The following is a 23,664-nucleotide window of genomic DNA, read 5'->3' as shown; positions in this document are numbered from 1 at the left end:
GAAAGGATCAACAATTCAGAAGAATCTAATCTGTCAAGTTCATAACAATATGGGATGCATAGAAAAATTCATACTTTATATTTAAAAGTTCTGTTGTGCATACTGTAGATTCACATGTCCAGACTGTAAGGCTGATCACACTGGCAAAACTGAATGCTGCACCAAATAGGTTCATTCAAGGTGGATTACAGGGATGAATATCAAAAATGGAAGATGAGTATGTACATATTGTCGTACAATATACAAGAGGTAACAAATGTTTTCATCCAATAGATGCCACACAGAACATTTTACAGTGACACAGGCCAAACGACCTGACTTGACTTGAAAATACCATTTCCATTATAACGGTCATCATCTTGAGTGTTGTACCGCAGCATGCACTCTTCTTGGCAAAGGATACATTCAGAATATCAACCATATTTTTTATTATGATTACATACTGATTATGCCCCCACCCCCAGACAGTAATGACACTATTCCATGACACAGATCAATTTGTCAACAAGTGTTCCAGATAATGTAACTGTCTCTTCTTGGAATCACTGATTTATGTTCTTGATAGTTGGCACACACTCCATGACGTTGCTATGTAGAGAGCCATCACCTCAGTTTGTTGTAGGAAGGATATCTCAAACGATCCATTAGGCAACACTTTACTAAATCCATGGCAATAAAAATGCTGCAGTTTGGACATAAAAGAGCAATTCTTTCTCATTAACATTTGAAAACTGTAGTCAATCAGTGATCATACAATGGTCCAAGATTCCCACACATATCCTAAATGGCTAGATTGACATCCGTTGTTAAAAGCGCATGATGATTACCAAAGATAACATACGTCATTTACTCAGGAATCACCTGAGGAAGACTTTGGAAAGCGAGTGACATCACTGGAGTGTCTGCATAAAAGGGCTGATCAGGGCAGATGTTTTCTGAGAATTAACAACATGAGACCCCAAGTCCTTCTTGTGATGCTCCTGTGCATGTTGTGTGCAGCTGCAGCACAGGCTCAGACTCAAGATAACACAAATACACTCAGGCTGTGTGGCCGGGCGTTTCTACGGGCAGTGGTTTACACCTGTGGAGGATCCAGGTGGAGAAGACTGATGGGAGAAGAGGAGACTTTGCAAGACGGTGAGGACACAGCCACTTCAATCCATCTTTTTAGCTTTGCTGTTCATTTCCCAAAATTGCAACAGCATTGACTTCTGGTAAATAGTGATACTGATATTTTTTGGCAGGTAGCAGAGAGCCAAACCTGAAGACAGCAGGCGTGCCGGTGATGACCCGTCATTGGCGAGACCAAAACCAGGCTCTGATATCAGTGTGCTGTGAACTAGGCTGTCGAAGGAGTGACCTCTCCATGCTCTGCTAGAAGGGGACATCCCAAAGGGGGGCATCGTCAACCTGTCATAATCACTCATTAGTTTCAAATATATATATTTATCTTCAGAACATTAAGTTGTGAATTTGATTTCATTTGCCGTGCTAACACAAATAAAAAAAACACCATGAATTTTGGCTAAAAATCCTTGTTTATCTTTTTGTACATTCCAAAATATACAGCATAGGTGAAGTACTCTATCTTTTCCTAACTGTGGAAAATGCAAGACTAAAGTGAGTCTTATCAGAGTCTATTCAATGCTTACAAGAATCACTCAAAGTAAACAGCATATACAGTTGCCACACCAAACAGAGAGCTGTTCTTGAAGGAGTAAGAGGCAAATGTGTCATTAGATGCATCCCACAGACAGCGGCCGCTGATTTGCATGCTCTGCCCAGCGAGCTGGCCGATGTGGACCAGGACGACGATCTTATATCGGGGAATCATGAGGTCCTTCACACGGGCTCTTATCACCTGAGAGGAGCAATCCAAAGAACGAAGCTGACTGAACAGACATTCCAGCATATTCAAAAGGAGTTGCCTGGATGATCTTTTCAGATTTACTTACCTCAGATATTGTTTTTGTCATTTTTTGAGACCACTCTACTTCATATTTCTCCTCTTGGAGGTAACTGGTGAGTACATCCTTCAGTATTTCTGTGACAGCAGGAACAGGGAAGCGTTTGTAAGGTCCTGTGGTTCAAAAAACAAAGACAATAATTCGTTGGAATATAGGTTTTCTTCATATGCAATTGCTTTGGTTAGTAAAATAATAAATATTGTGATGCATTAGCTATGATGGATTAAAACCAATTAATATTGCATCAAAAAGTGTCATTCGAACCAGTGCCTCAGTGTAAGACTGTAGTAAGACTGAAGTACTGAAATCCAACAAAGCAAAAGAAATAAAATAAAATCATTGTCCAAATATTCTGATGAGCTGAATCTCTTGAAGGAAACAAAATCAAACCACTGTCGTATTAAACTGTTACAGTACATCTGTAGTTGGTGATGATGCTGTGGGGCAGCGTGTTTGTCATACAGGTGAATGTTATCTCACCCAGCTGGTAGGTGTTCTCCATTGTTACAGCCATCCGAGCGTTGTCATCCTGATGACCCAGTTCATCCAAGCACGACACAGTACTTATAGAACTGAAAGACATGATCAGAGCGACGAAGCAGCCGTGAAGAGGACCATGGAATGTGCACACTGATCTTCACATGAGTAATAATTTCAGAAAAGCTGAGGAGAGCTCCTGAGACAAACACACTGTAGGCTTTTGGGAATGCCTTCTGAATATCAGCTGTAACGTCTGCCAGTTAGGTATGAATGAAAAAGATGACAGACACACAAGATACAAGGTGGATATTATTTGCATTGTCCACTCACTCCTTAGTCCTGCCAGTTGTATCTTTGCCTCGGACTCCATGGCTTCCCTCTGAAGGGGCCTTGCCTGCTCTCTTCTCTCTTCTTTGGGATTTGTCTTTAAGCAGGTCGGACATGACGGCCTCCCCTTCCTTTAGCTCGTCTTCACAGGATGATAATCTAAAAGTCCTGATGTTAGCTTAATCAATATCTAGCAAGTTGAGCAGACACAGGAGTGAAATCGTACACTGGCGAATTCCAGCATTTAGCAAACTTATACTGTCGACAATGAAAACTCACAAGGAATTGAAATGAAAATTACAGCGTCATGAAAACAAACATTGCTGCACGAGCTTTTCTGGGTAGAGTTGGCTCGTTTGTTTCCGTGACTTCCGTGAGTATTTAGATTAAGTATGAGCAATATGGTTTTAAAAATGATGTCGTGTCAGTTGGGTAACACAGAAACATTACTGAGGGAAAATTAGCATATTTAAATATATATATGTATAAATATATATATATATTACCAATTTTCAGGACCTCTTGGACCGAGCTAAACGAGGCGGCTCCGTGGAGCTTGGTGTTGTCATGACAACCGTGACCCGTCAATCAGTGGGAGGGGCTTCCTTGCATGCGCGCTTCCTGCAGGAGTGTGTGAGCCAAAGCTTTAAGGAAACACATTACAGTGAAGTTTCATCAGGTTTCATCACTATTATCTTTCATTGTACCGATAACGTTATTTATAACTGCTGATGAAGACTGTGGGACGTGGTTGAAAGCTCCTGAAAAAGCTAGTGAGTGGAGTCAGTGAAAACCAGTTTTCCCACAGGGTCTATGAAGCTTTTCTGTAGGAGATGCTCAGAACATCTCATTATTTTGGCATAACTGTTTCCAAGGTCAAGAATGAACTTTGAACCTCAGCTTTTAAGGCAACATGGACATGTGAGTCCCCTGACTAAATGGACTTAGTGGGGAGATTGTTTTCTCAGCTCGCCTAGTAACATTTGTCTCCATACCATCTCCTCTCCGATGGCCCGAATGTGACCCAGCTGAGGCTTTGTGGAATTTTGGAATAAATAATAAGTAATATTCCCACAAGACAAATGAGAGGGGGATACACAGCTCATATTTCCTCTTCTTTATTACCAAGTAAAACAGGTATTACATTATATTGATTTTTTCATATATTTACTTTCAAAATCTTTGGATGGGAAATTTACATGAAATGTTTGCATATTCTGTGTCTAATGCAGTGAAAGGAATACAGCCAAAAAGTTGTAGAAAAAATAAACTTACAGAAACCCTCCCATGTTGGAGGACTTAGTGTATGCTCAAAAATAAGGCAAAGAAAAACATAAGCATTATTAACAGAACAGTGAACCGTTGTTCTTAATCAACTGAAGAAAAACATGATTTTTCTTTAACCAAGAACTATACGAAATTTGACACCCAGGCCCAAACTGTGAGTCAACACACTGAAACATTCTATAAAATGTGATGTTCAAACACATATCAGCATGTGACATGAAGCCATGAATTGTGTTTTTCATGAACTTGAAGGTGTGTTTTGTGTGCAAGTCAAACACAGGAGAATGTCAAACACCTATATCAGATGCCTGGAATGGAAATATCAATGAATACATGCCAAATTTATTGACGATGGGTTTCTGAAGGTGCAACAACAGCGAAACAGAGATTGGAGGTTTAAGTGAAGGCAAAACGTCTCCTCTCATAGCACGATTATACAATAACACACAAATCATGACCTTATTGAAATGGATAAACTGGTATTGCATTGATAAGACTGGTGATGGACAAATGCAGATTTCATGCGGCACCGTTTGGAGTTATTCATCAACAGTAACATTTTTTTTTGTACAAGAAACCCACATGTAAAACAATACATGAAGAGTGGTGGTGTCGTTACATAGAACCTAATGCATTATGAGTGCTGACATCAATAAACCAAGAGACAATCACAGACACATCCATATGCCCAGAGAAATATTTGAAACATAGCTTTTTATGTACACTTTTTACACTTAAGTTTTTAAATATTGCTATTAGAAAATGATAAAACATTTATTTAACATGGTGGAAAAGAAAGGAAATGAAACAGAACACAGGGAATAGTGTTGTCTTCCTGATAGACATTTTTTTTTCCATTACTCTGTGATGTCCCCTATAATACTCGTCAGGACCTCAATCAAAGACCAAGGTCAAAGGAATTGGCCAAGTTTTTCAGCAGCATCAAAGGCAACTCCTACAATCTTCCGCCCAGGTCTCCTCAACGTTTCCCCTGAAACTTAAAGCTCCTTTTCACCACCGTATGGCACTCACATCTGGCTCTGTATGTGTCTTACATCGTAAGGCCCGTTCAAACATAACGTCTGGAACAGTAACATTAAATTAACCGAACTGTTCCAGTCAAAGTAGCAGCTTCTGTTAGTCTCACCTCATTGTTATAGAAGTGTTGTGATGAGGGAAATCTGATGGATCTCAGCATTGCACGTGTCCGTAGTGGTGATGTAATGATTTTGTCCTGCAGCAGGTCAAACAGGTGGAGGTGTAACTGACTGACTGACAGTTTCAGCTCTCTGTTCACATGACCCGTTAATGGCAAACTACCATCCAAGCACCTGTAAAGGCTGCACGTGTAAAAGTAGAGCATTACATATATGGGCTTCAATCCTGATTGCAGGATGGGACATTTTGAAAAAATTTTTTGCAGGCACAATTATAATTTGTAGAGAAATTGTTATCACTCAGTTATTATTATGTTTGCTATTATCCACATAAACACACAAACACAATGAACCGATCTGCTCAGGATGTGCACGGCCACACATTAACAATAAGTACTTCATACGATTTTGCTGACATACCTGGGATTATTAATCTGTACCGATTAGCTTTCAGACTAGCTGTCTTAGTAGCTTGCTAGCTAATGTCTGCCAGTAATGCAACAAAGTTAATTGACTAACTTAACAATTGTCAGCTACACAGCCAAGATGTTATAATGATTAATGAAGCCCCTATTAAAAAAAAAAAAAAAAAAAAAAAAAAAGTGAATTTATGCCTTTGGCCTCTAGGATAGTTCAGAAACTGGCTGTGAACACAACATTTTAGTCTCTACCCACTCCTGAGGGAAAAATCTGGCTTTATAGCAGCTAAATGTTCGAGAAGGTCCACCAGCTAATAGCTAACTTTGATATCTGCTGTGTAGTGCTGAGCAGGTGGTGTGCAGTTGTACTGTGGGTTTAGCATAGCTAGCAGCTGCCTGCTGCAGACAAAAACAATGCTATGACCTACACTCCATTCGTGTCACTACAAGCTACCTCTTTCACATAAATCTGAGATACAGCAAATGAGTAAAAGTGAGGTTATTACTGAGATCACTGCAAACCAACACATTTATTGAGCATGAAATAGATTTCTTTCTGCTCAAAGTAAAGCATTCTTGTGCATGTTGGTTATTTCTCTACAAAGTATAATCTATGTGCTTGCACACAAAGTGTTACTGGGCTTAAAATCCCTCATCATGAGATCCAGACTGAGGCACAAATACAATTCCATATAAAAAGCTACTTCGGATTGAGAGTGCTGGTGTTAGTCCAGCGCTGCAGGTCGTGCTGAACTGTGAACTGACCAGTCACCTTCAGTCACAAGACTGACAGAATGGGCTGTGGCATTTCAAAGGCAGGCTGCCTACACAGAAACACAAATTCTGCTTCGACTACACTAAAGATGGGTCACACATGGTGGAGAAAAGTCTGATTTGAGGTGGCAGTGTAAATAAGATATTACCAAGTAACCCAGAACATGTTGAAATACAACTGCAAAGCAACCATATACTACACCTTTTTTTTTTTTTGACATTTTCAATTCTTTTCCACCTTGTTTAAGATTGTTTTAGTATTATATAATCTATTCACATTATCGTTTACAGTGCATTTGCAATGACAACCAGTTAGACGAAGGAAATGGCAATGAATAAGGCTGGATCGCTGTATGAATCCACAATTATGTTAACAAGAACAAAGAATCAGGGTTTCCTATACTTTACCCCATGTAAGCCCAAAAGTGTTCCAAGTGCACAAAACTAATGATTTGTATTCACTTGCATAAACTCTCAGCAGCAGTCAGTCTACTGAATGTGATGTTATGAAGTCAAATATCATCTGTGTGTGTGCCTGTGTTCTGTTATTCTGTTAAATCTCAACCATTATTTCTAATGGCTGCTAAAGAGAAAGTTTCAAATGCACTAAACATGGGATGGATCCATAGTCTTCACAGTCAAAAAGACGTTGATTCTTTTGGTTCCCTTCACAAACGGGTCCACTAATTATCCGCCAAATACTTCCCTGTGAAGCAAAACAAAGCATGTCAGAGGGCGGAGAAGTTCAGAGTGTCTGTGAGCATTCAGATGACAGAACCAGAGTTTCAACAATCAGGTCACATGAGGTCACACGCATTTCTGATGCTCAGACTGACCTGCAGCGAATCTCTTCTTGACCAGCGATAGCCGGTAGCCGGTCCCGACCAGCTGGATGTCGCACCCTGACAGAGTGCTCCCCTCACTGGTGAACTGGACTGCCAGCTGGGAGGGTCTACAGGGACCTTCTGTCATCTGGAACCGGCCCAGGAGAGCCCCTACTCCTGTGGGCCACGGATACAGTACTGATAGTTTTGTGTGTGCTTAGTGTGTAGTGGCTATCACACATTTAGACTGAAAAGAATAAAAACTTCTAGACTCAAGGCAAAACATGTGTACTGTCCCTCAGATTTCACTTGTAAAGTCCACTGACATGAGGGAGAATATGTTTGTTTAACAAGCACATTGGGTAAGAACACTTACCTCCATTTTCAGATCTGTGAGAGAGGCTGGGGATTTTCCACTGTATCGTCTGCTGCTCTGGATTCCTTTGTGAGAGAATAATTCTACATTACAGACGACATGTTGTTGTATGATGGGAAGCCATGCCAGACATATTCAGCCTAAATCCAGGGACTTGCTAACACAGAAGTCTTGATTATCAAAAGTTCTCTGTGCTCAGAAACAATGTAAAACTGCTCATATATATGTTATTGGGCATGCACTGGCCTCTCTACATGAGCCCCTACAGCCGGGTCTGAACGCAGGGAGTCCTTACCAGGTGGCGGCAGGGATCATGGCCTGGACTTTGGCAATGCCTCCATCCACAGGAACCAGGAAGTGGATGTTGTGTAGTGGCATGGGGGCGGCCATGGCCTCCATGTTGTATTTGTAGTCTATTCTAAGGTCTGTGTTGGTGGCATCGCCTCGCCAACTCACCGCCAGGTTCAGAGGAGTGGACTGGATCCCCGCCGCTGACACCTGAGACACACAGAAACACAAGACAGCAAGATATGTGGATGGATGCAGTTAGAGCAACACGTGTTAGATACACAGACAAATAGATGCATGTCATACCTGATACTTGATCATGTCCACATTGTAGTATGTCGCCTGAGGCTTCTGCTCAGCCACTTTTTTCAGATGGCTCATCAAGTTTGGCATGTTGACCCAGAACTCCTTGGTGTCGACACTGTCTATTGTGGGATCACTGAGAAATGAGAGGTACGTGTAATTCAGATAAAAACAAAGGGCAGCCATATTACTGTGTGTGTTTGTCTGTAACGTTATTCTCACCAGCAGAGCAGCTGAGGATTGGGGAGGACCTGCTCCAGTCGGCTGTAGTTGCTGATGCTAAAGGTGAGGACGGGTTGGGATGGGTGGCTGGAAAAATGCCTGGTTATGCCCGCAGGGAAGGACAGCACCATCTCCCCTGTGATCTTCACCACACATCTGGGACGGAGGGAGGGGAGAGATCATGCTGAACATACAATCCCAGAATCCCTTCAGGACCAAAAACTGAAGAGCAAAGTCAAATGTATTTTACTTCATTCGCCTATCTCTCATCTTGCTACTCATAACAAAATTAAAAATGGTCTGTGCGTTCCATCTCTTCTGGATTTCATCAAAGCATCGATCTATAACTCATGCTGCTCATTGCGTTGTACATTACAGGGAATTGTGGGCCTACTTGCTGGGGTCAGCGCCTTTGAAGTAGGCATTGATGGTTTCTGTGAAGGCGGCTGCCACTGGCAAGGTGTCCTGGGGTCCCATGGTGAGTGGACTGGGTCCTCTGGAGCATCCTGTTGAAAACACACAGAGGAAAAAAAACACCTTTAAAACCTTGAACTATATCTGTTCTCTTGGATTTGTTCCCTATATGCTCACATGTTCAGCCATGGGTTCAGGGGAGGAGAGGGGAGAACAAACAAACAAAAGCAAACAGACAAAATCAAAACTCAGCAATCCATCTAGAAATTCTAGGTGAGTGAGCAGGACAGGGGATGGATGGGTAGTAATATTCTGGCTCAGTGAACATGAGCGTGGACAGGACTGCAGGTGAAAGGAGGGCAGGTGCTGTAAGCCCATGCACTGGCGGGACTACAGTAGCACGACTCACCTTCAAAAGCTAAATAAAACCTGCCGTGGTCAAACCATACCAGAGGCTGTGAGGCCTCTGAGTGAGCAGAGACATGAGGAGGAGAGAATCATGGAGAGGGACAAGATCGTGAGGCAAGGACACGATGATGAGCAACAGACAACATGGACAGAGACCGAGATGTGAGGCTAAAGAGAAACGCGAGGAACAAGACGACTTGCTGCTAGCTCACCTGCAGCGGACATGTTCAGGTCCTTTCCTAAGGTTGGAGTGGATGCTGCACTCTGCAAAGTAATGGAGGAGATGGAGGAAGAGCTCTCCGCCCGGGCCAAGGGGGCGAAAGGCGGAGGGCTGCCTGAAACCGGCGGACTGAAGGGCCGAGACTGGAGACGGTACACAGCAGCACACACATGAAAACCCAACGCAACAGTGGAAATGACAAAAGGAAGGCAAATGCTTTCTTTTATCAAAGAACATACAGAATTAATAATCAGTTAAATTTGAACATCAGAGTAAAAAGTCAAAGTAAAGAGTCAGAGAAATGGGACATATGTACCAGGTCTGTGATTGGTTTCCCCGGGGGCAGCTTCGGTCGCGAGGACGGTCGAGGAGGAGGAGGCGGAGGGACCGGACTGCCTCGAGACTGAGGCGTGGCAGGACGAGCTGGAGACGAGGGGCCTGCGGCACATACCAGTGTCTGTGGTTAGCACTGCCTTCAGATTATCATTCAGCATCAGCTCCAACATTTCTGCTCACACAGTCACTTTCGCAGAGCGTGTGCTGTGTGCTGACATGTTTTAGACTGTAACTTGTGACCAAAATTCACTTTGTATTCACTGTTTGTGTTCGCTTCTATCAGCTCTGCAAAGGTCTGTTTGTCAGTGTGAAGAGCTGTCGCGTTTTGTGATGTTTTACCATATTTCACTTCTGTAATTCATTGAAGACATTCATCTCTTTTCAGGGGCTCTATCCCGAGCTCCGTTCAGATCACTGTTAGTACATCTGTTTTAGTAAATAGCTTCTTTGTCAGTGTTCACATCGGAGCATGCAGCAACATCATGTCATGCGTGTTATGAGATTAGGAATTAAATTTGGCATCTGTCCCGACATCATAGTTACTGGAGGGACGTCAAAGAAGTATGTAACCTCTCCAAGGAAACCTTACTGAGGATGAAGAACACAGAGGACGTTACCTTACTATCACACCACCAGATGTCAGTAAGAAACCCATTTACTTCACATTAGCACGTTACTGACATGTTTGCTTATTGTATGACAGTTAATTAAGTGTTACATCACTTACAAAGCCATTATTTGTGGTAACTATATTAATCTAATGCTATATTGCTCAAGTCAAAGTAGCAGGCCGTATTATATCATTTTGTCACTGTATCACTCGCCACAAGCTTGTAAAACTGCTTTGAAGAAAACTTGCTGCACCCTAAATGAGTCAGCTAGCCAACATAATACTTGTGTCCTTTGTTGTATTTACCAAAAAAAATCACCAAAACAGCAAACACAAAAGGTGGCTGCTGAGATGGGACGGTGATGAGCGCTCTGTAGCTGGTTCAGGTGACATTCAACACCTAAGAAAACATAAACAGGTTGCAAAGAGGCAAAAGCACGAGCACTTCGAGCATCCGTTTCATTGTTTTTGGTGCTACTGATGGCAGCGTCAGCCTCACTTTTTCAAACAAACCAAACTTTAGGACACTCTCAAACTTGGCATAGTTTGTGTGAAGGCGGCATAAAAGGCCATTGTGAACATTTAGAGAGAGACGGAGTACTCACTGCTGCCCGAGTAGGGCCCCGGTGAAGACATGATAGACCTGTAGGTGGTTGGAGGGAGAGGAGGCGGCGTGCCCCTGAAGCTTGGTGTCAGCTCTCTGGGTGATCCCACAAAGTCTGGGATATCGTCTCTCAGGTACGCTCCCTCTGGAGTCCTCTTCCCCCCCACGCCCGCCAGGACCAGGGGTGAGATGACTCCCGGCCGGGGAGACCTCCGCTCTGCTGGCAGAGGGGGCACGGGGCTGATGGGAGCGGGGGACGACGCGTACTCTGCGAACTGCAGCACCTCCTCATCGATTGCATCATCGTCGAGGCATAGAGGAGGCGAGTTAGAGGGAGAGAAGTCGGGAGGCAGGGGAGGGGCTGGTTCATCCGGAGGAGGAGGTCCAAGCACGATGGAGGGGGGTGACTCTGGTGGCGTGAAAGGGGGAGGAGACCCGGGAGAAAACGGCGGCGGCGAAGGCGGAGGCTCATTTGGCGGTGGACCTGGAGAGAGGCAGGGGGTGGATGGGGTGGACGAGGGTGTGTCTGGGGGGGGGGAGTCCGGCGGAGGAGGGGGAGCGGGTTCATCGGGTGGTGGGGGTCTGTCCTCAGTGAAAGTGACCCATCTGGGAGACACCATACCCTCACTGGTGCGGGGGCTGTCCATGGGGCCAAACACATCGTCCAGGTCAGCGGCGGGGGGGCCTCGGTAAGAGGCGGGGGACAGGACGTTCAGGTAGATGGGGGCTGAGCTGCGAGCTGCCCTTCCATTGGGCAGATCAACTGCAAAGAGTTTGAGGACACTTTCAGAACAAAGCTCTTAACTGTGTGATTGAGATGAAACTGCTGCTTTTACTTACCAGCGGAGTCCGAAGGATAGCCGTAATGACTTCTTGATGGTATGTTTTTCGGAGGAAGCGGAGGAGGAGCTGCAACAAGGATGACAGTTCGGCCAGTTCAGCATTACAGACTGCAATACTTCATATATACTGACATTACTCCTGCATCAAAGATGAGGCGAGGTTCACTCATGTCGGCTCACCTCCTGTTGGGAAGCTTCTGCTCAGCTGCGATTCTGAGCATGGTCTCGAGTCCCCCCATACATCAGTAGGGACCACTGTGATTGACAAACAAACGATAAATGTCACCTCTGTACTGCATCTGCTTCACGGCATGCTTCGTATCAATTCATGTCATGTCCAATGGAAAGAGGACTGACCGTCATATCTGGCATATTTGGTCTCTGAAGGCAGCCCGAAAAAGGCAGGAACGTTCTGTGACAGCCTGTCACTGTTGGAGGAGACGTACAACAATCAAAAAACAAACAAAAAGTTCTATTTTTTAAAATTCCTTAAAAGGCACATCTGGATCAACAACATGCGGAGTGAATAAGCTTTTCAGTCAGTGGTCAGTATTGCTAAAAGAATGACAGACCTTGGCGTCTCAGGGGCAGGACTTGGTGTCGGGGTGGAGCGTCTAGGTCTGGCAATCTCTTCACCTATGACAGACAAAAACTCACCTGTTGTTCTGTTCCACTTGTATCTGAACACATTCCTATCAGAAAAAGCTGATTTTTAGCCCCTCTGACAGCGTGGCTTTAAGGGTGGTAATATCAGTCTGCTGGTTGGTCAAAAACTTTGGTCCAGGCTGAAATATCTCAACAATTATTGGATGGATTCCTAAAAAAAAATTCCCTTAATTTTTCATCAAAGCCATCATCAGGTCACAATTTCTGTTGTTTATGACCAACATGTACAAAACCACTGACATTCCCATCATCCTCAGCTGTACTCTGTGTTTCATGCCAGTTACCAAATGTTGGCATGCTAACACGCTAAACTAGATTGGTGAACATTTTACCTGATAAGCATCAGCATGTTACCATTTCCATTAGTATTTAGGTCAAAGCGCTGCTGTGTACAGGAATAGACAAACAAAGGTGTTTCCAGAAAGGTTTACTTACAGGACAAATTCCTTTTTATCTGCCCCTGTAAAAGACAGAATCCAAACAGAGCAGAAATTAAGGATACAGGCGATATCTTGTGAAAGTGTACAACACAAACAAAACATTTTACTGTTATATTCAATTTTAAGATGTTTTTTTTTTTCTTAAAGCAGAGCAGTAAGATTAAGTGGATGAACTCATTAAATCATTTCCTCGTCATAAATATATTTTCATAAATCACGTCAGTCATATCAATAACATCTACTGTTAATAAGTTGATTTGCAGCGGAAATGCTGAAATGTTTGCCACCACATTGTCACATTTTTCTCTTGTTTCAAGAAAATTAATTTGAGATGAATCACAGCTGACTTGGATGGATTATTCTTATTTTCCTGAGTATCCCTTTAACTTTGGGCAAAGGCATTTTTTTAGAAAATGGGTCATGCAACTGAGATTAGGAAGCTGTGTTTCAGGCTGTCAGCTTTGAAACAGCCAGCAGATGGGGTAAGAAACTCACCGGGCTGCGTCTCTGAGACCAGCAAAAAGGAAGAGAGAACAGACCTGGGTCAGAGAGCGAGTGACAGATCAGTCAAATGGACACCAACTAAAAACTGCACACACCGCACCTCTTTACTTGCACCGCAAAGCCTTAATAATGCAACATGAGCCATAACACCCTTGAGATGAGGACAATACCAGCATCACATACGATCAACACGCGCAGAGCCGCACACTGAATGTGGCAGGTCGCTCAGCAGCTGAGCTCCACTGAGACCAAATCAATAGGTTTGCAGCTACGTGCGTGTGTTATGTTTACTGTGCATTATGTAACTCGGGCGCTTTGCCAGACAGGTTCAAGTAAAGCTGGAGCTAAACAGAAAAAAAGAAAGGCAACAAAAAAGAGGTGAGGTCGTTTAAGGCCCAGAGAGGACAGCAACACTGAGGGTCAGACACACACTGCATGCACGAAAGAAAAGGGTCAAACCAAAAAGGCTTTTTTTAAGTGAGCTATCACAAGAAGAACTCATGCCATGCAGTCTGTTAGTGGGGATGCAGATGTGAAAATAGATGACCGGCTTACCGGACTTCTCCTCTGCGAGATGATGGCAGTGAGAAGAAAAGACAAAATGCAAAGACGGTGTAAGACGCTACTACAACATGTAAGCTGCAGTGTGTGTGTGTGTGTGTGTGTGTGTGTGTGTATGTGTGATTTGTTCCCTTCTGTAGTGTGTAGCAGAACAAGAGTGCTGATCAGCAGCGCTCACCAGTGATGGAGAGAGTGCCAGGCCTCCCACTGAGGCTTTTAGCTCGTCCATAGATGGAGGGACACACTTGGCGCTGTCCGACACCAGCGGCTTGATCTTAATTTTGAACTTTTTCTTGCTGTCCTCGTCGTCCTCAGAGTCGCTGGAGGAGAAAAATTGCTTTCCTTTGGAAGCTGGTGAACATCCGTGAAGGACAAACGACATAGAAACCAGTCCGCAATGTGAAAGATGCAGTCTCCTACAGCATTTAAAGACAAATAGAGTTCGTCTAAAACACACTCTGTACACATGCATCCAGTGGTGGAGAGGAACTGAGGACATTCAATCAATACTTTAAGTAAGTACAACTATGAGGTAAACGAGTGTTTTTCCTCCACAGTATGAAGGTAAATACTGTGCTCTTCACTCCGCTGCATAAATTTCTTCACTTTAGTTACTTTACAGATTTAGATCAACTATTATGGCGATAGATTAAGACAAAACTTCACTGATCCACGCTCACAAGCTACCCAAGCTAATGTACGCAAAGCAGTTGAAATAAGCGCCACCTTTACCAGCTGAAGTGGTGTAGATATAGATGCATCAATAATTATAATCCACTAATGTAATAAACATTATTCTGAAAAGGCTCAGCACGATTTACGTGAGTGTATTTTGATTTTTTTCGGCAGCACAGTATTTCTACACTGTGGTACTACTACCTTTACTCCTCCACCTCTGACTGCAGCAGAGCAGTGGCATGTGCGCTCCGTGTCTCAGTCTGCTGTGTCCCAGTTAACAATATTACACCTGCTATATGTAACTGACACTCCTGCTCTGCCTCGGCTAAATCATCCCGCTCGGGGGAGGTCTCCATAGTACCACCTCTCTATGAATCCATGTCAGACATGCAGCTGCTGACACCTGCGGGAGTAGAAACTTAAAATACCAGTGAACTGGGGGTCAGTTGTTAATGAGTGTTGTGGCTTAGTGACAACTTGACGCCAGTCTGAATGTAATGTGGCTCAGTCCGGCTGCCCCTCCTGCTGCTTTCTTTTTTTTATTTACTTTTTTTTTTTTTGCCGTTGGAGCGACATCCTCATGTGATGTGGCAAGAGAGGGAGGGACTATTGATTTGGCCTATTTCATGCTGAGGAGCACTCATCCAATGAGTCACTCAGCCAAACAGGTCAATAGTTTTGCAGGAGAAGAGTCCCAAGACTGCTGCTGCTGCTGCTGCTGCTGCTTCCTCACTAAAAGGATATCATCACCCTCGTCACCGGGCCGGAGACTGAAGCCCTCCTCGTCCACATCAGGAGAGGCCTGGAAAAGAGAGAGAGGAGAGAGGCGACAGTCATTTCAAGTCCATCACACGCTGTAACAGAGGCATTGCTAAATTTCCATCTTCCCTGTGAACAGCTCTGCATATAAATGTGGATCAGATTTCACAGATGGCTTGCCTGAGACGGTCAGCTTCCTGGCTGCAGCTACTGCTGACTCACAGAATGTGCAGCTCTATTCACGACATTTACTCAGTCATTTTAAACCCAGTGTTACATGACACTGATTGCCAAGGCACCGTAAAAGCAGTTCACACCGAAGCTGCAAAAGTCGCTGCATGGTCAGAAACATCAAGAAGAGGGAGTGCAAGTAAAACAGGCGCACACTTACATATCTGTCCCAGTCAATCTCCCCATAGAATCCATTCGGGGCTCCATTGGCCTTTTTCTAGCAACAGAAGAGAGAGAAGACAGAAGAAAGAAAGGAGAACATCATAATGTTGAAGACAAATAAGGTCACTTTTAAAATGTCAGTGTGAATTATTCATTTGTACACATCGATGTTGAACAAATATCTGGTTTATCACAATTGGGGTTTTAATTTTGTAGTTTTGGTTGCACACATCAAGTGAACTGTGGAAAAACTGTTATAAATAATGAAAAGAAACATGAACAGATCGTTTATGCTAACTTAGCCATGTTATGCTAACTCATTTGGAAGAGAAATAAAAGGAAAACAGTAAAATTAGCACCACAACAGTCCATCGTAAACGTCCACTACAATTTAGACTAAGCACCTTAGCTTTAGCTGACGTAGCTGTGTGCAATGAGGGATTGTTCCCGACGTTTCAGGTGGGCTGGGAATGTTTGTCCTCTGCAAGTCAAGTGGTTTAGATGAACTGTTGGCTCATTTACAACCTGTCTGATTGTCTGAATTCTCATGTTTCACACTTTGTTGTAGTGACATCAGCGTGTTTCCAGAGCTCAGCAGTTACTCTGGTGAGTTCAAAGTTATCATAACAAAGTAGAAATGATGGCCCAATCTACAAAAAATAGCTACCAAGTTGTGATAAAGAGTGATTATCCTTGAAAGGCAGTAACAGCTTCACAGCTTGAAAATGAAAATGTAAAATGTACATACGCTTCCTTTCTTTCCGCTTCCACTTCCTTCTCTGTCAGGTGAGCTCCTGAGTGAAGGAACAGGAAAAAGAAAAACATTCAGCCCAGGCGCCATGTTTGCATTGTACATCTCTAACCAGACCTTGACCACACATACGTTTGAAAGTGAAATGTAAAGTTTGAACAAGAGTAAATGTTAAGTTTCAACATAACTGTGGTTTGCAGGAACCTACTATACCAACATTTATTCTGGCAGTTGGACTGAAAAAATTACATCAGAAGACGCAGTACAATTTTTCTGATCCATCAGGGGTCTTCAAAGTATCTTTTGAAATTATTCAGTACTAGTCTGAATACAATATCTAAGTTTGGTACTCACTCCAAATTAATCCTTTTTTCAGCCTCACTTTGACAGAACAGGCATGTGTTTCTACGATAGCCTTTTCTTACATTTAACAGAAGAGCTCAAAACACAAGCAGCAGAAAAGAACTTTGCTTCTATAAAATAGTGTAAAATGAGCAAAACTGTGATTGAAATCAAGAACTATCTCATCAGAGAATGAGTAAAAAAAGACGACCAAACATTCAGTATTTTACAGCTTCTGATACTCGATGCTAGACACACGATTCGGTCAGTACCGTACGAGTAGGTAGGTTTGATACGCAGCTCTGTGTGCTCACATTCTAAAACTGGTAAACTGGTTGGTTGAAAAACTCAGCATATTAATGATGTTATGAGTGTGTGTGTGAGCTCACTCACGTTGTGTCTGTATCCTTGTCTTTCTTTCGTAAGCCCAGGGCTTTCCTTGTTCGATTTTTCAGTCCTAGAACAGAGAGACAGAGAGAGAGAGAGAGAGAGAGAGAGAGAGAGAGAGAGAGAGAGAGCAACATCATGAAGAAATAATTTCAAGTTTTAGAGCCTGATATAAAGTTAACTGTCTTGCCATTAAAATGCACTTAAAAGCAAATAACACAGAGGAGAAACAGGCTGATGCACAGTAAGTCGGTGCATGCACAGGAAATACAGTGACCCCAATAAGCTGATACAAATGAATGTATGGAGTCAGGACACAAGCATCCTGCCATCTGGAGAAAACCTCCACGTAAAATGAAGCAGCGCAGACGCAATCCCGCTAAGTGTCCCCTCCCTGACAATATGGAACGGAAAGAAAACACGAGCAACGGTTGATCAATGTGTCCACTTCATTAGAGAGATCCACTACAGCAGCCTGTCAGCCAAACTGGATGCCAAGACCCCTGCAGCACTGACGGTTGGCACCATGCAGCGATCGAATCAGGATGACTGAGAAAACTAACAAAGATTCAATGTGTGCAATGCCTAAAGGTTTCTGTGGAAGTATTGCGAGGTGGAATTCTTGTGTAATGATTCGTCTGTGTTTTTATTTCTGGTTTGGAGCGTCACTGACTGAGCGAATCATCAGGATTTGTTTCATCTGACGGTTAATTCTTCTGGGTTTTTGGACTGATTGTCAGGCAAAATATGGGGTAGGCCTATGAAGATGCAATTTGGGGCTCAGGAAATTTGGATGGATTTGACTAAATGATTATCATGAAATGAATCTGTGGTTGCAGCCTGAGCCATGAAAACTCTACATTTAGTGGATCATACCATTCAGCCTGAGAGTGTGATCACTTCAAATTTATGTCAACAGGACTCGACAGCCACGCTAGCAGCTCTGTGGTGCTGTGCTTAGGAAGAGCTGGGCTTTGAGCTAAATGCTACAGTCAACATGCTAACATGCTGTCATTGACAATGTGACCATATTGATGCTTAGCAGGTTCACCAGATAGAGAGCCGAGGAGAATATGGACAGTAAACCTCAGGAATATGCTTCAGGTTTCAGGGAGAAATGCTCAGTTAGAGGCTGCATTAGGAACAGAGGCGAGGCTGGACGCGTCTCCATCAGCTGAGAGTGTAGCACAAAAACGTTGTATGCTAACATACTAAATGTTCATGATCATAGTTTAGTGTGTTAGCAACCAATATTTGCTAATTAGCATTAAAGACAAAGCCCAGCTGAGCTGAGAGACAGTTTACGAGATAAAGACTGAGAGGAAAAGTCAAAGGATCACCAAAGGCTGGACGATTCATCCTCAAGGGATCATGAGCAAACGTTCATGGCGGTCTTTCCAATAATTGTTATTTCAGTGTGGGAAGATTCGAGTCGACCTGAAGTGACCACAGACAGACATTTCATCCACAGAGCCTTGCTGCTAGCATAGCTAACATCAGAACATTTGACTTTGATGATTGAAAGCAGACAGAATCGTAGACTGTGTGACTGAAACCAAGCAAGAAACCTTCACATGTCAAATTGAGCCGAATGGCTGCTCAGCACTGGTTATTGAAGCTTAATGAGTTAATTGACACTGACAGTCCTCCTGCTTCCCTCAGGTCAAAGGTATTGAGGCAATGAGATTTTGTGCAACATGTACCGGCATGACGTAAAAGAAGATACAGTTTGGTCTGCTGATGGCAAAAGAAATCACAGAGGGAGCATTTTTCCTTTTTTTCTCTTTTTTATATTTTGGCTGCTCTGTGTGAACATGTTTTTTTTTTTCCCAAAATAGACAACTGACAGGTTTGCATAACAGTGTTTCAGAAGACAAGAGAGCACAGTTGATTCTCACATCCATATAAGAGCGACAGGGACACGTGACGGACAGTTGGGTGGATGAACATTTTGTGCTCTTCAGAGGCAGCTCAGTTTGTGTTCGTCGTCTCTTCTTGTACTTTGAAGGCTGCGTTTTAAACAGGAACATATCACATGCTCCTAAACTGGCATTTTGCATTGTACGTGGCTTTTTTGTTAATGGCATTTTGTTTTGGAAATGAAGCTGACTCTGAAATCCAAATAAACATTGAGTCACTGATTGGATGAATCATCCATCTCACACTGAAATCCTGATATTAAGACTAATGAACGCTGTAAATGTGACGGTACTGCACTGGACTGGACTGGTGCTCGGTACCGCTCACTTGCTCTCTGGGTGCTGAAGGACGTGTCAGGGCCCGTGATGTATTGGTAGCAGGCTGGGCTGCTCAGTAGCACAGATTATCCCTGCATCATGGCTCTTCATAAATAGAGACAGCCAGCCTTCTGTCCAGTCCTCACCCGCATGTGTCTTGTGTGATGAGGAGTGAAAATAGAGGATCAATCCTGGCGTTAATATGTAACAAACCTGCTGATCAGTATGGTCCATACTGAGGGAGCACAAGCAGCCCCGTCACATTTTTTTGGTTCACGCTGTGCATCGCAGGAGGATGGTTGCTTTTGTAACCCATTTAAAAAGTTTGCCTGAGGACAGCCCTGCAACACTCATTAAACAAAGGTATCATTGTAATTAATGATATTAGGTGTAAATATCACTCGGGTTGGGTCTTCTTTTTTATGCTAGTTTTAACCTGCAAACAAATGGCAGATCCTCTCCATCACTGCTGATCATTTTCAGCATAGCGTAACATAATGCACCATCAACCCACTTTCAAAACACGGTTTCAAGTGCATATCCTCATGCTTTCAGACAAATGTGAAAAACGTTGGTAAAACATTTGAGTAGATTGATTTCCAAATTTCTCGGCACCCATTTGTCCCCATCCATTTCACCGTGGTATGAAATCCATCTTGACACTCTAAACTTGAATGAGACAAGAAGCAGGCTCTTCTTTACGGTCTTTTGGATGTGTAAGACATCAGGTCTGGTCATGAAATAGCAAATTTAAAAACCCAGAAAACTTTCTTGCTGTGAGAAAAACTTCTTAACTCAAGTTCCACATTTCTTTCAGTGACATCTTGTAGCCTTCTTCAGCAGATGATGCAGCGGAAAGCTAAAAAAAAAAATCTAGCAGCTGATGTAAGATTTCTTCCAGAGCTTTCAGCTGGCCTTCATCGCTGGATGGGCTTCACTACAGACCACGCTGCATGTGCAGATGAAGGCTACTAGATGCGACTGGAAGCCTCAGAAATGATGAAAGTGGACTTTGGAGTTCAACGTTCTGACTGTTTGTCCTCTGGGTTCGGCTTTCTGAAAACGCAGCTCATTAAGGTCACTCTTCAGCAGCTGATTCTCAAATCTCAGATGACGGAGGTTCTTATAAATATCTGAACAAACCACTGGGAAGGCAAACAGACGAACTGTCAGTCACTCAGTGTGAAAAATCTCCTCTTGCCATTCTTTACACACCTGTCTCTGCCACAGCAACGCTGGCTGCTTAACAACACCGCGCCTCCGTTGCCAGAGATATAGAGGAGGTTTGAGACAAAGAGGAAAGAGAGGAGCAACACAGCCAAAGCTGGGACCACCTGGTTTTGAACACTGTCCAGGAAAGACCTGCTCAGCACTGATACACCTGGCATGCACTCCAGTCCCTACAACTCCACGTTTAAAGGTACACCGACAAATGAGAGCGTGCTGCCTGGAAGTACAGCATTTTATTGTCTGTTTTGTTGTTTTGACCTTTATTCAATTAAAATTTGAGAGTTTGAAACTGTAGAAGAACTTAAAAAATGTGCTAGCTCTCAATAAATTTCTTCTTTGGCAACTGGCGAACAAATAAATGGCACGTTACCATCAACTACTATTTAATACTTATAACACTATTATTATACTGTGATTCCACCCTTTTGTCTGTGATGTTGAGCTTCTCGGCCCACCTCCTCACTGGTTCTACACTGTGAACTGATGATGAATTGTATTATTTGTAGTTAGTGAGCTGAAACATTCAAAACCACCAGTATGGACCTTGGAGTCCATGTCAAGTGGCAGTTAATAAATGTGACACACGAGTATAAATTTAGAGTTCAAAAAGGGGTCATCTGGACAAACTTTAATCCAAGACTAAGAAGCAGTCTAAGATCCATGTTTCTGAGATATTGCATTGAGTTATTTAGTTACAGAGCTGATAAACTACCCTGCTGCATCCACAAGAAGGTTGTCACTGGAGCAAAAGCACTGCAGCCGGGTTTGAGTCCAAATAACATGTACTGAATGTCACTAACGGCACCTGACAGCCTATGCTGTGTAATTAGCAATGCACGTGTAGCTCACAAAGGCTATGATAAGCATGTGACATCTGCCTTGTTGTGTAGCTCGTGAACTGAGCACAATATCATGGCAGCCTGACTGCAGGCCTTTTGCTAATAATAGCCACCTTCCATTACCACGTTGGCATTAATGGATGGTAAAGGCCCAGCATCTGTCATGCAGGGTTAGATATATGATTTAGGTCCTCCATCGTAGCTTATAATGTTCTTTACCTCATTTCCACCACAGTTAACTTTGGTAGAGCATCCTTTACTTCACTTCATGGTTTTAAACACTTGCCCCATTGGCATGATATTATATCATGCACTGATAGCATCAGCAGCAGAGGCATGGATGAGAGCAGCTTCCTGAGCTGCTCACATCTCCTCAAACACGCCTTTATAGCACAGACTGAGTGTACAGATACAGGTTAAAGTATAATCTGCACATGTTCAGACTGACATGCACAGGCACATGTGCAAACACACACAAACAGCTACACTGCTGTGCGCGTCAGCTCCTTCTCAAATCCACACCTCACACACCTTTGCTTACATGTCAGCCTGTGACAAACAACGTCACTCACACACACACACACACACACACACACACACACACACACACAATGGCTACATTGTCACACTGGTCATGCATATACTCAGCTCAGTTCAGCTCATAGGTCCTTACGGTACGACAGATCGCATCACTGTAGTCGCTCGCTTTAATGGCCCAGCAGGACACAAGAGGGCAGGAAGAGGACGCAGGGGAACAAACGTGGCAAATAAAGGAGGAGAAGAAGTCCACAGATCATTTACCTTGCATCATGATTGCAGATTTTCATCCTACGTTGTCCTCTGGTGCGCAGGCGGACAGAAATGGAGCCGGTCAAAGGATGCCTGGGCAGGGCATAGCTAATTCTGCACAGCTCCCCAGCGAAGCACGATGTTGATTCCCTCCACCCCCAAGGGCCCAACTCCCAGACACCCGCACAGGGAGGTGGGGTGGGGGCACAGCTGAGAGGAGGCAGCAGTGGTGGAGGACACAGTGAGAAGAGACAACCGAGGAAGATGCCGCAAATCGGGGGCTGGGGGGGTCCTCTCTGTGTGCACGTTAGGCCCCAGACGCTCGAGCGCCACCGACACACGCTATCTCTGAGAGGGGGGATGCTGAGGAAAGGTGGAGGAGAAAAAAGCAGAGCGCCACAGAGAGAGAGAGAGAGAGAGAGAGAGAGAGAGAGAGAGAGAGGCAGGGAGAGACTGGGAGAGAGAGGGGAGGAGGGAGGGAGTGGGAGGCTCGCTGATGTCACATCTGCACTAAACCAATCCCTGCAGCCGTGGTCACATGGCCGCTGTCCCCTGATGCCTTACCACCTCTTGGCTAGCCTCGAGCAGACACTCCAGCAGCCAACTGCATACATATTACACAAGGTCTCAGAGAATATAACGTTTGGCAGAATATTTCCTTCAGTGGAAATCAGAGCACGTCTAAATGCGCACTTTAATGTGCTTTTTCAAAATGATGAAGAGGAGAATTGGTCTGTTAGTGGACATCTCTTGATGCAATTTCTATTTCTAATTTTAGAGCTCTTGAGCTTTAAAGGACGGTGAGGGCCAAACATAAAATACAGCAATCACCCACAGACATACAGACAAACACAGGATCAGACACGGGTCAGACACGGTTAAAAGCCATTAAGGAAAAGAGTCTCCTTAAGTCCTTTGCTGGAATCTTGAATAGACTGAAAAAAATAATCCAATAAAAGAGGAAGGAGGATTCTATGATCTTGTCCTTGAATGAGCGACAGATAAAAGCTCTGATAGAAGGGCCTCGGGTTTCTTGGGGAAAGGAGTTCACAATATATACTGTGTGATGGCACAAGACCAGCAGAGCTTTCCATACAAATATTGTGTGACTAGAGGAGGAGCAGTGAAGGGAGGATTAAAGGTAAAACTGTGTCTTGTTGCAGGTTTTTCTGCAGTATTCTGGAGGCTGAACAGAGAAGCCTGAGTGACACCAAAATATAAAGAAATTGA

The 23,664-nt window shown here is 43.7% G+C and overlaps 2 protein-coding genes across 2 annotated transcripts; both read right to left on the bottom strand.

Annotated features, from left to right (window-relative positions):
- Positions 1-13: 13 nt before the first annotated feature.
- On the bottom strand, positions 14-3,447 carry dynlt5 (dynein light chain Tctex-type family member 5). The gene is made up of 5 exons (XM_076745556.1): positions 3,281-3,447; positions 2,778-2,964; positions 2,448-2,539; positions 1,956-2,080; positions 14-1,861 (listed from the first exon to the last, which is right to left on the bottom strand). The coding sequence occupies exons 2-5, from the start codon at positions 2,888-2,890 to the stop codon at positions 1,658-1,660; spliced, it is 534 nt and encodes a 177-aa protein (XP_076601671.1). The 5' UTR covers positions 2,891-2,964; positions 3,281-3,447; the 3' UTR covers positions 14-1,657.
- A 430-nt stretch (positions 3,448-3,877) lies between these two features.
- Positions 3,878-22,809, bottom strand: LOC143329121 (SH3-containing GRB2-like protein 3-interacting protein 1). The gene is made up of 23 exons (XM_076744861.1): positions 22,447-22,809; positions 17,346-17,409; positions 16,608-16,653; positions 15,858-15,914; positions 15,452-15,509; positions 14,208-14,383; positions 14,024-14,035; positions 13,460-13,471; positions 12,960-12,984; positions 12,431-12,494; positions 12,216-12,286; positions 12,039-12,113; positions 11,857-11,925; positions 11,018-11,779; positions 9,783-9,904; positions 9,459-9,609; positions 8,819-8,930; positions 8,425-8,580; positions 8,206-8,338; positions 7,907-8,109; positions 7,612-7,676; positions 7,248-7,412; positions 3,878-7,117 (listed from the first exon to the last, which is right to left on the bottom strand). Exons 1-23 carry the CDS (start codon positions 22,454-22,456, stop codon positions 7,095-7,097), a joined length of 2,631 nt encoding a protein of 876 aa, XP_076600976.1. The 5' UTR covers positions 22,457-22,809; the 3' UTR covers positions 3,878-7,094.
- Positions 22,810-23,664: the final 855 nt, after the last annotated feature.

The sequence above is a fragment of the Chaetodon auriga genome, chromosome 12 (assembly GCF_051107435.1).
Source record: "Chaetodon auriga isolate fChaAug3 chromosome 12, fChaAug3.hap1, whole genome shotgun sequence".
In the NCBI taxonomy this organism is placed as follows: Eukaryota; Metazoa; Chordata; class Actinopteri; order Chaetodontiformes; family Chaetodontidae; genus Chaetodon; species Chaetodon auriga.
The sequence above is the reverse complement of the archived record's forward strand: the minus strand, read 5'-3'. Positions and strand labels throughout refer to the sequence as shown.

Coding starts and splice junctions, on each gene's coding strand:
- dynlt5 (XM_076745556.1), bottom strand. CDS start 2,890: ATGTCCGACCTGCTTAAAGACAAATCCCAAAGAAGAGAGAAGAGAGCA. Junction 2,540..2,777: donor ACAACTGGCAGGACTAAGGA/GTGAGTGGACAA, acceptor CATGTCTTTCAG/TTCTATAAGTACTGTGTCGT. Junction 2,081..2,447: donor GGAGAACACCTACCAGCTGG/GTGAGATAACAT, acceptor TTTGAACCACAG/GACCTTACAAACGCTTCCCT.
- LOC143329121 (XM_076744861.1), bottom strand. Junction 11,926..12,038: donor CAGAAGCTTCCCAACAGGAG/GTGAGCCGACAT, acceptor TCCTTGTTGCAG/CTCCTCCTCCGCTTCCTCCG. Junction 8,581..8,818: donor AAAGGCGCTGACCCCAGCAA/GTAGGCCCACAA, acceptor CCTCCGTCCCAG/ATGTGTGGTGAAGATCACAG.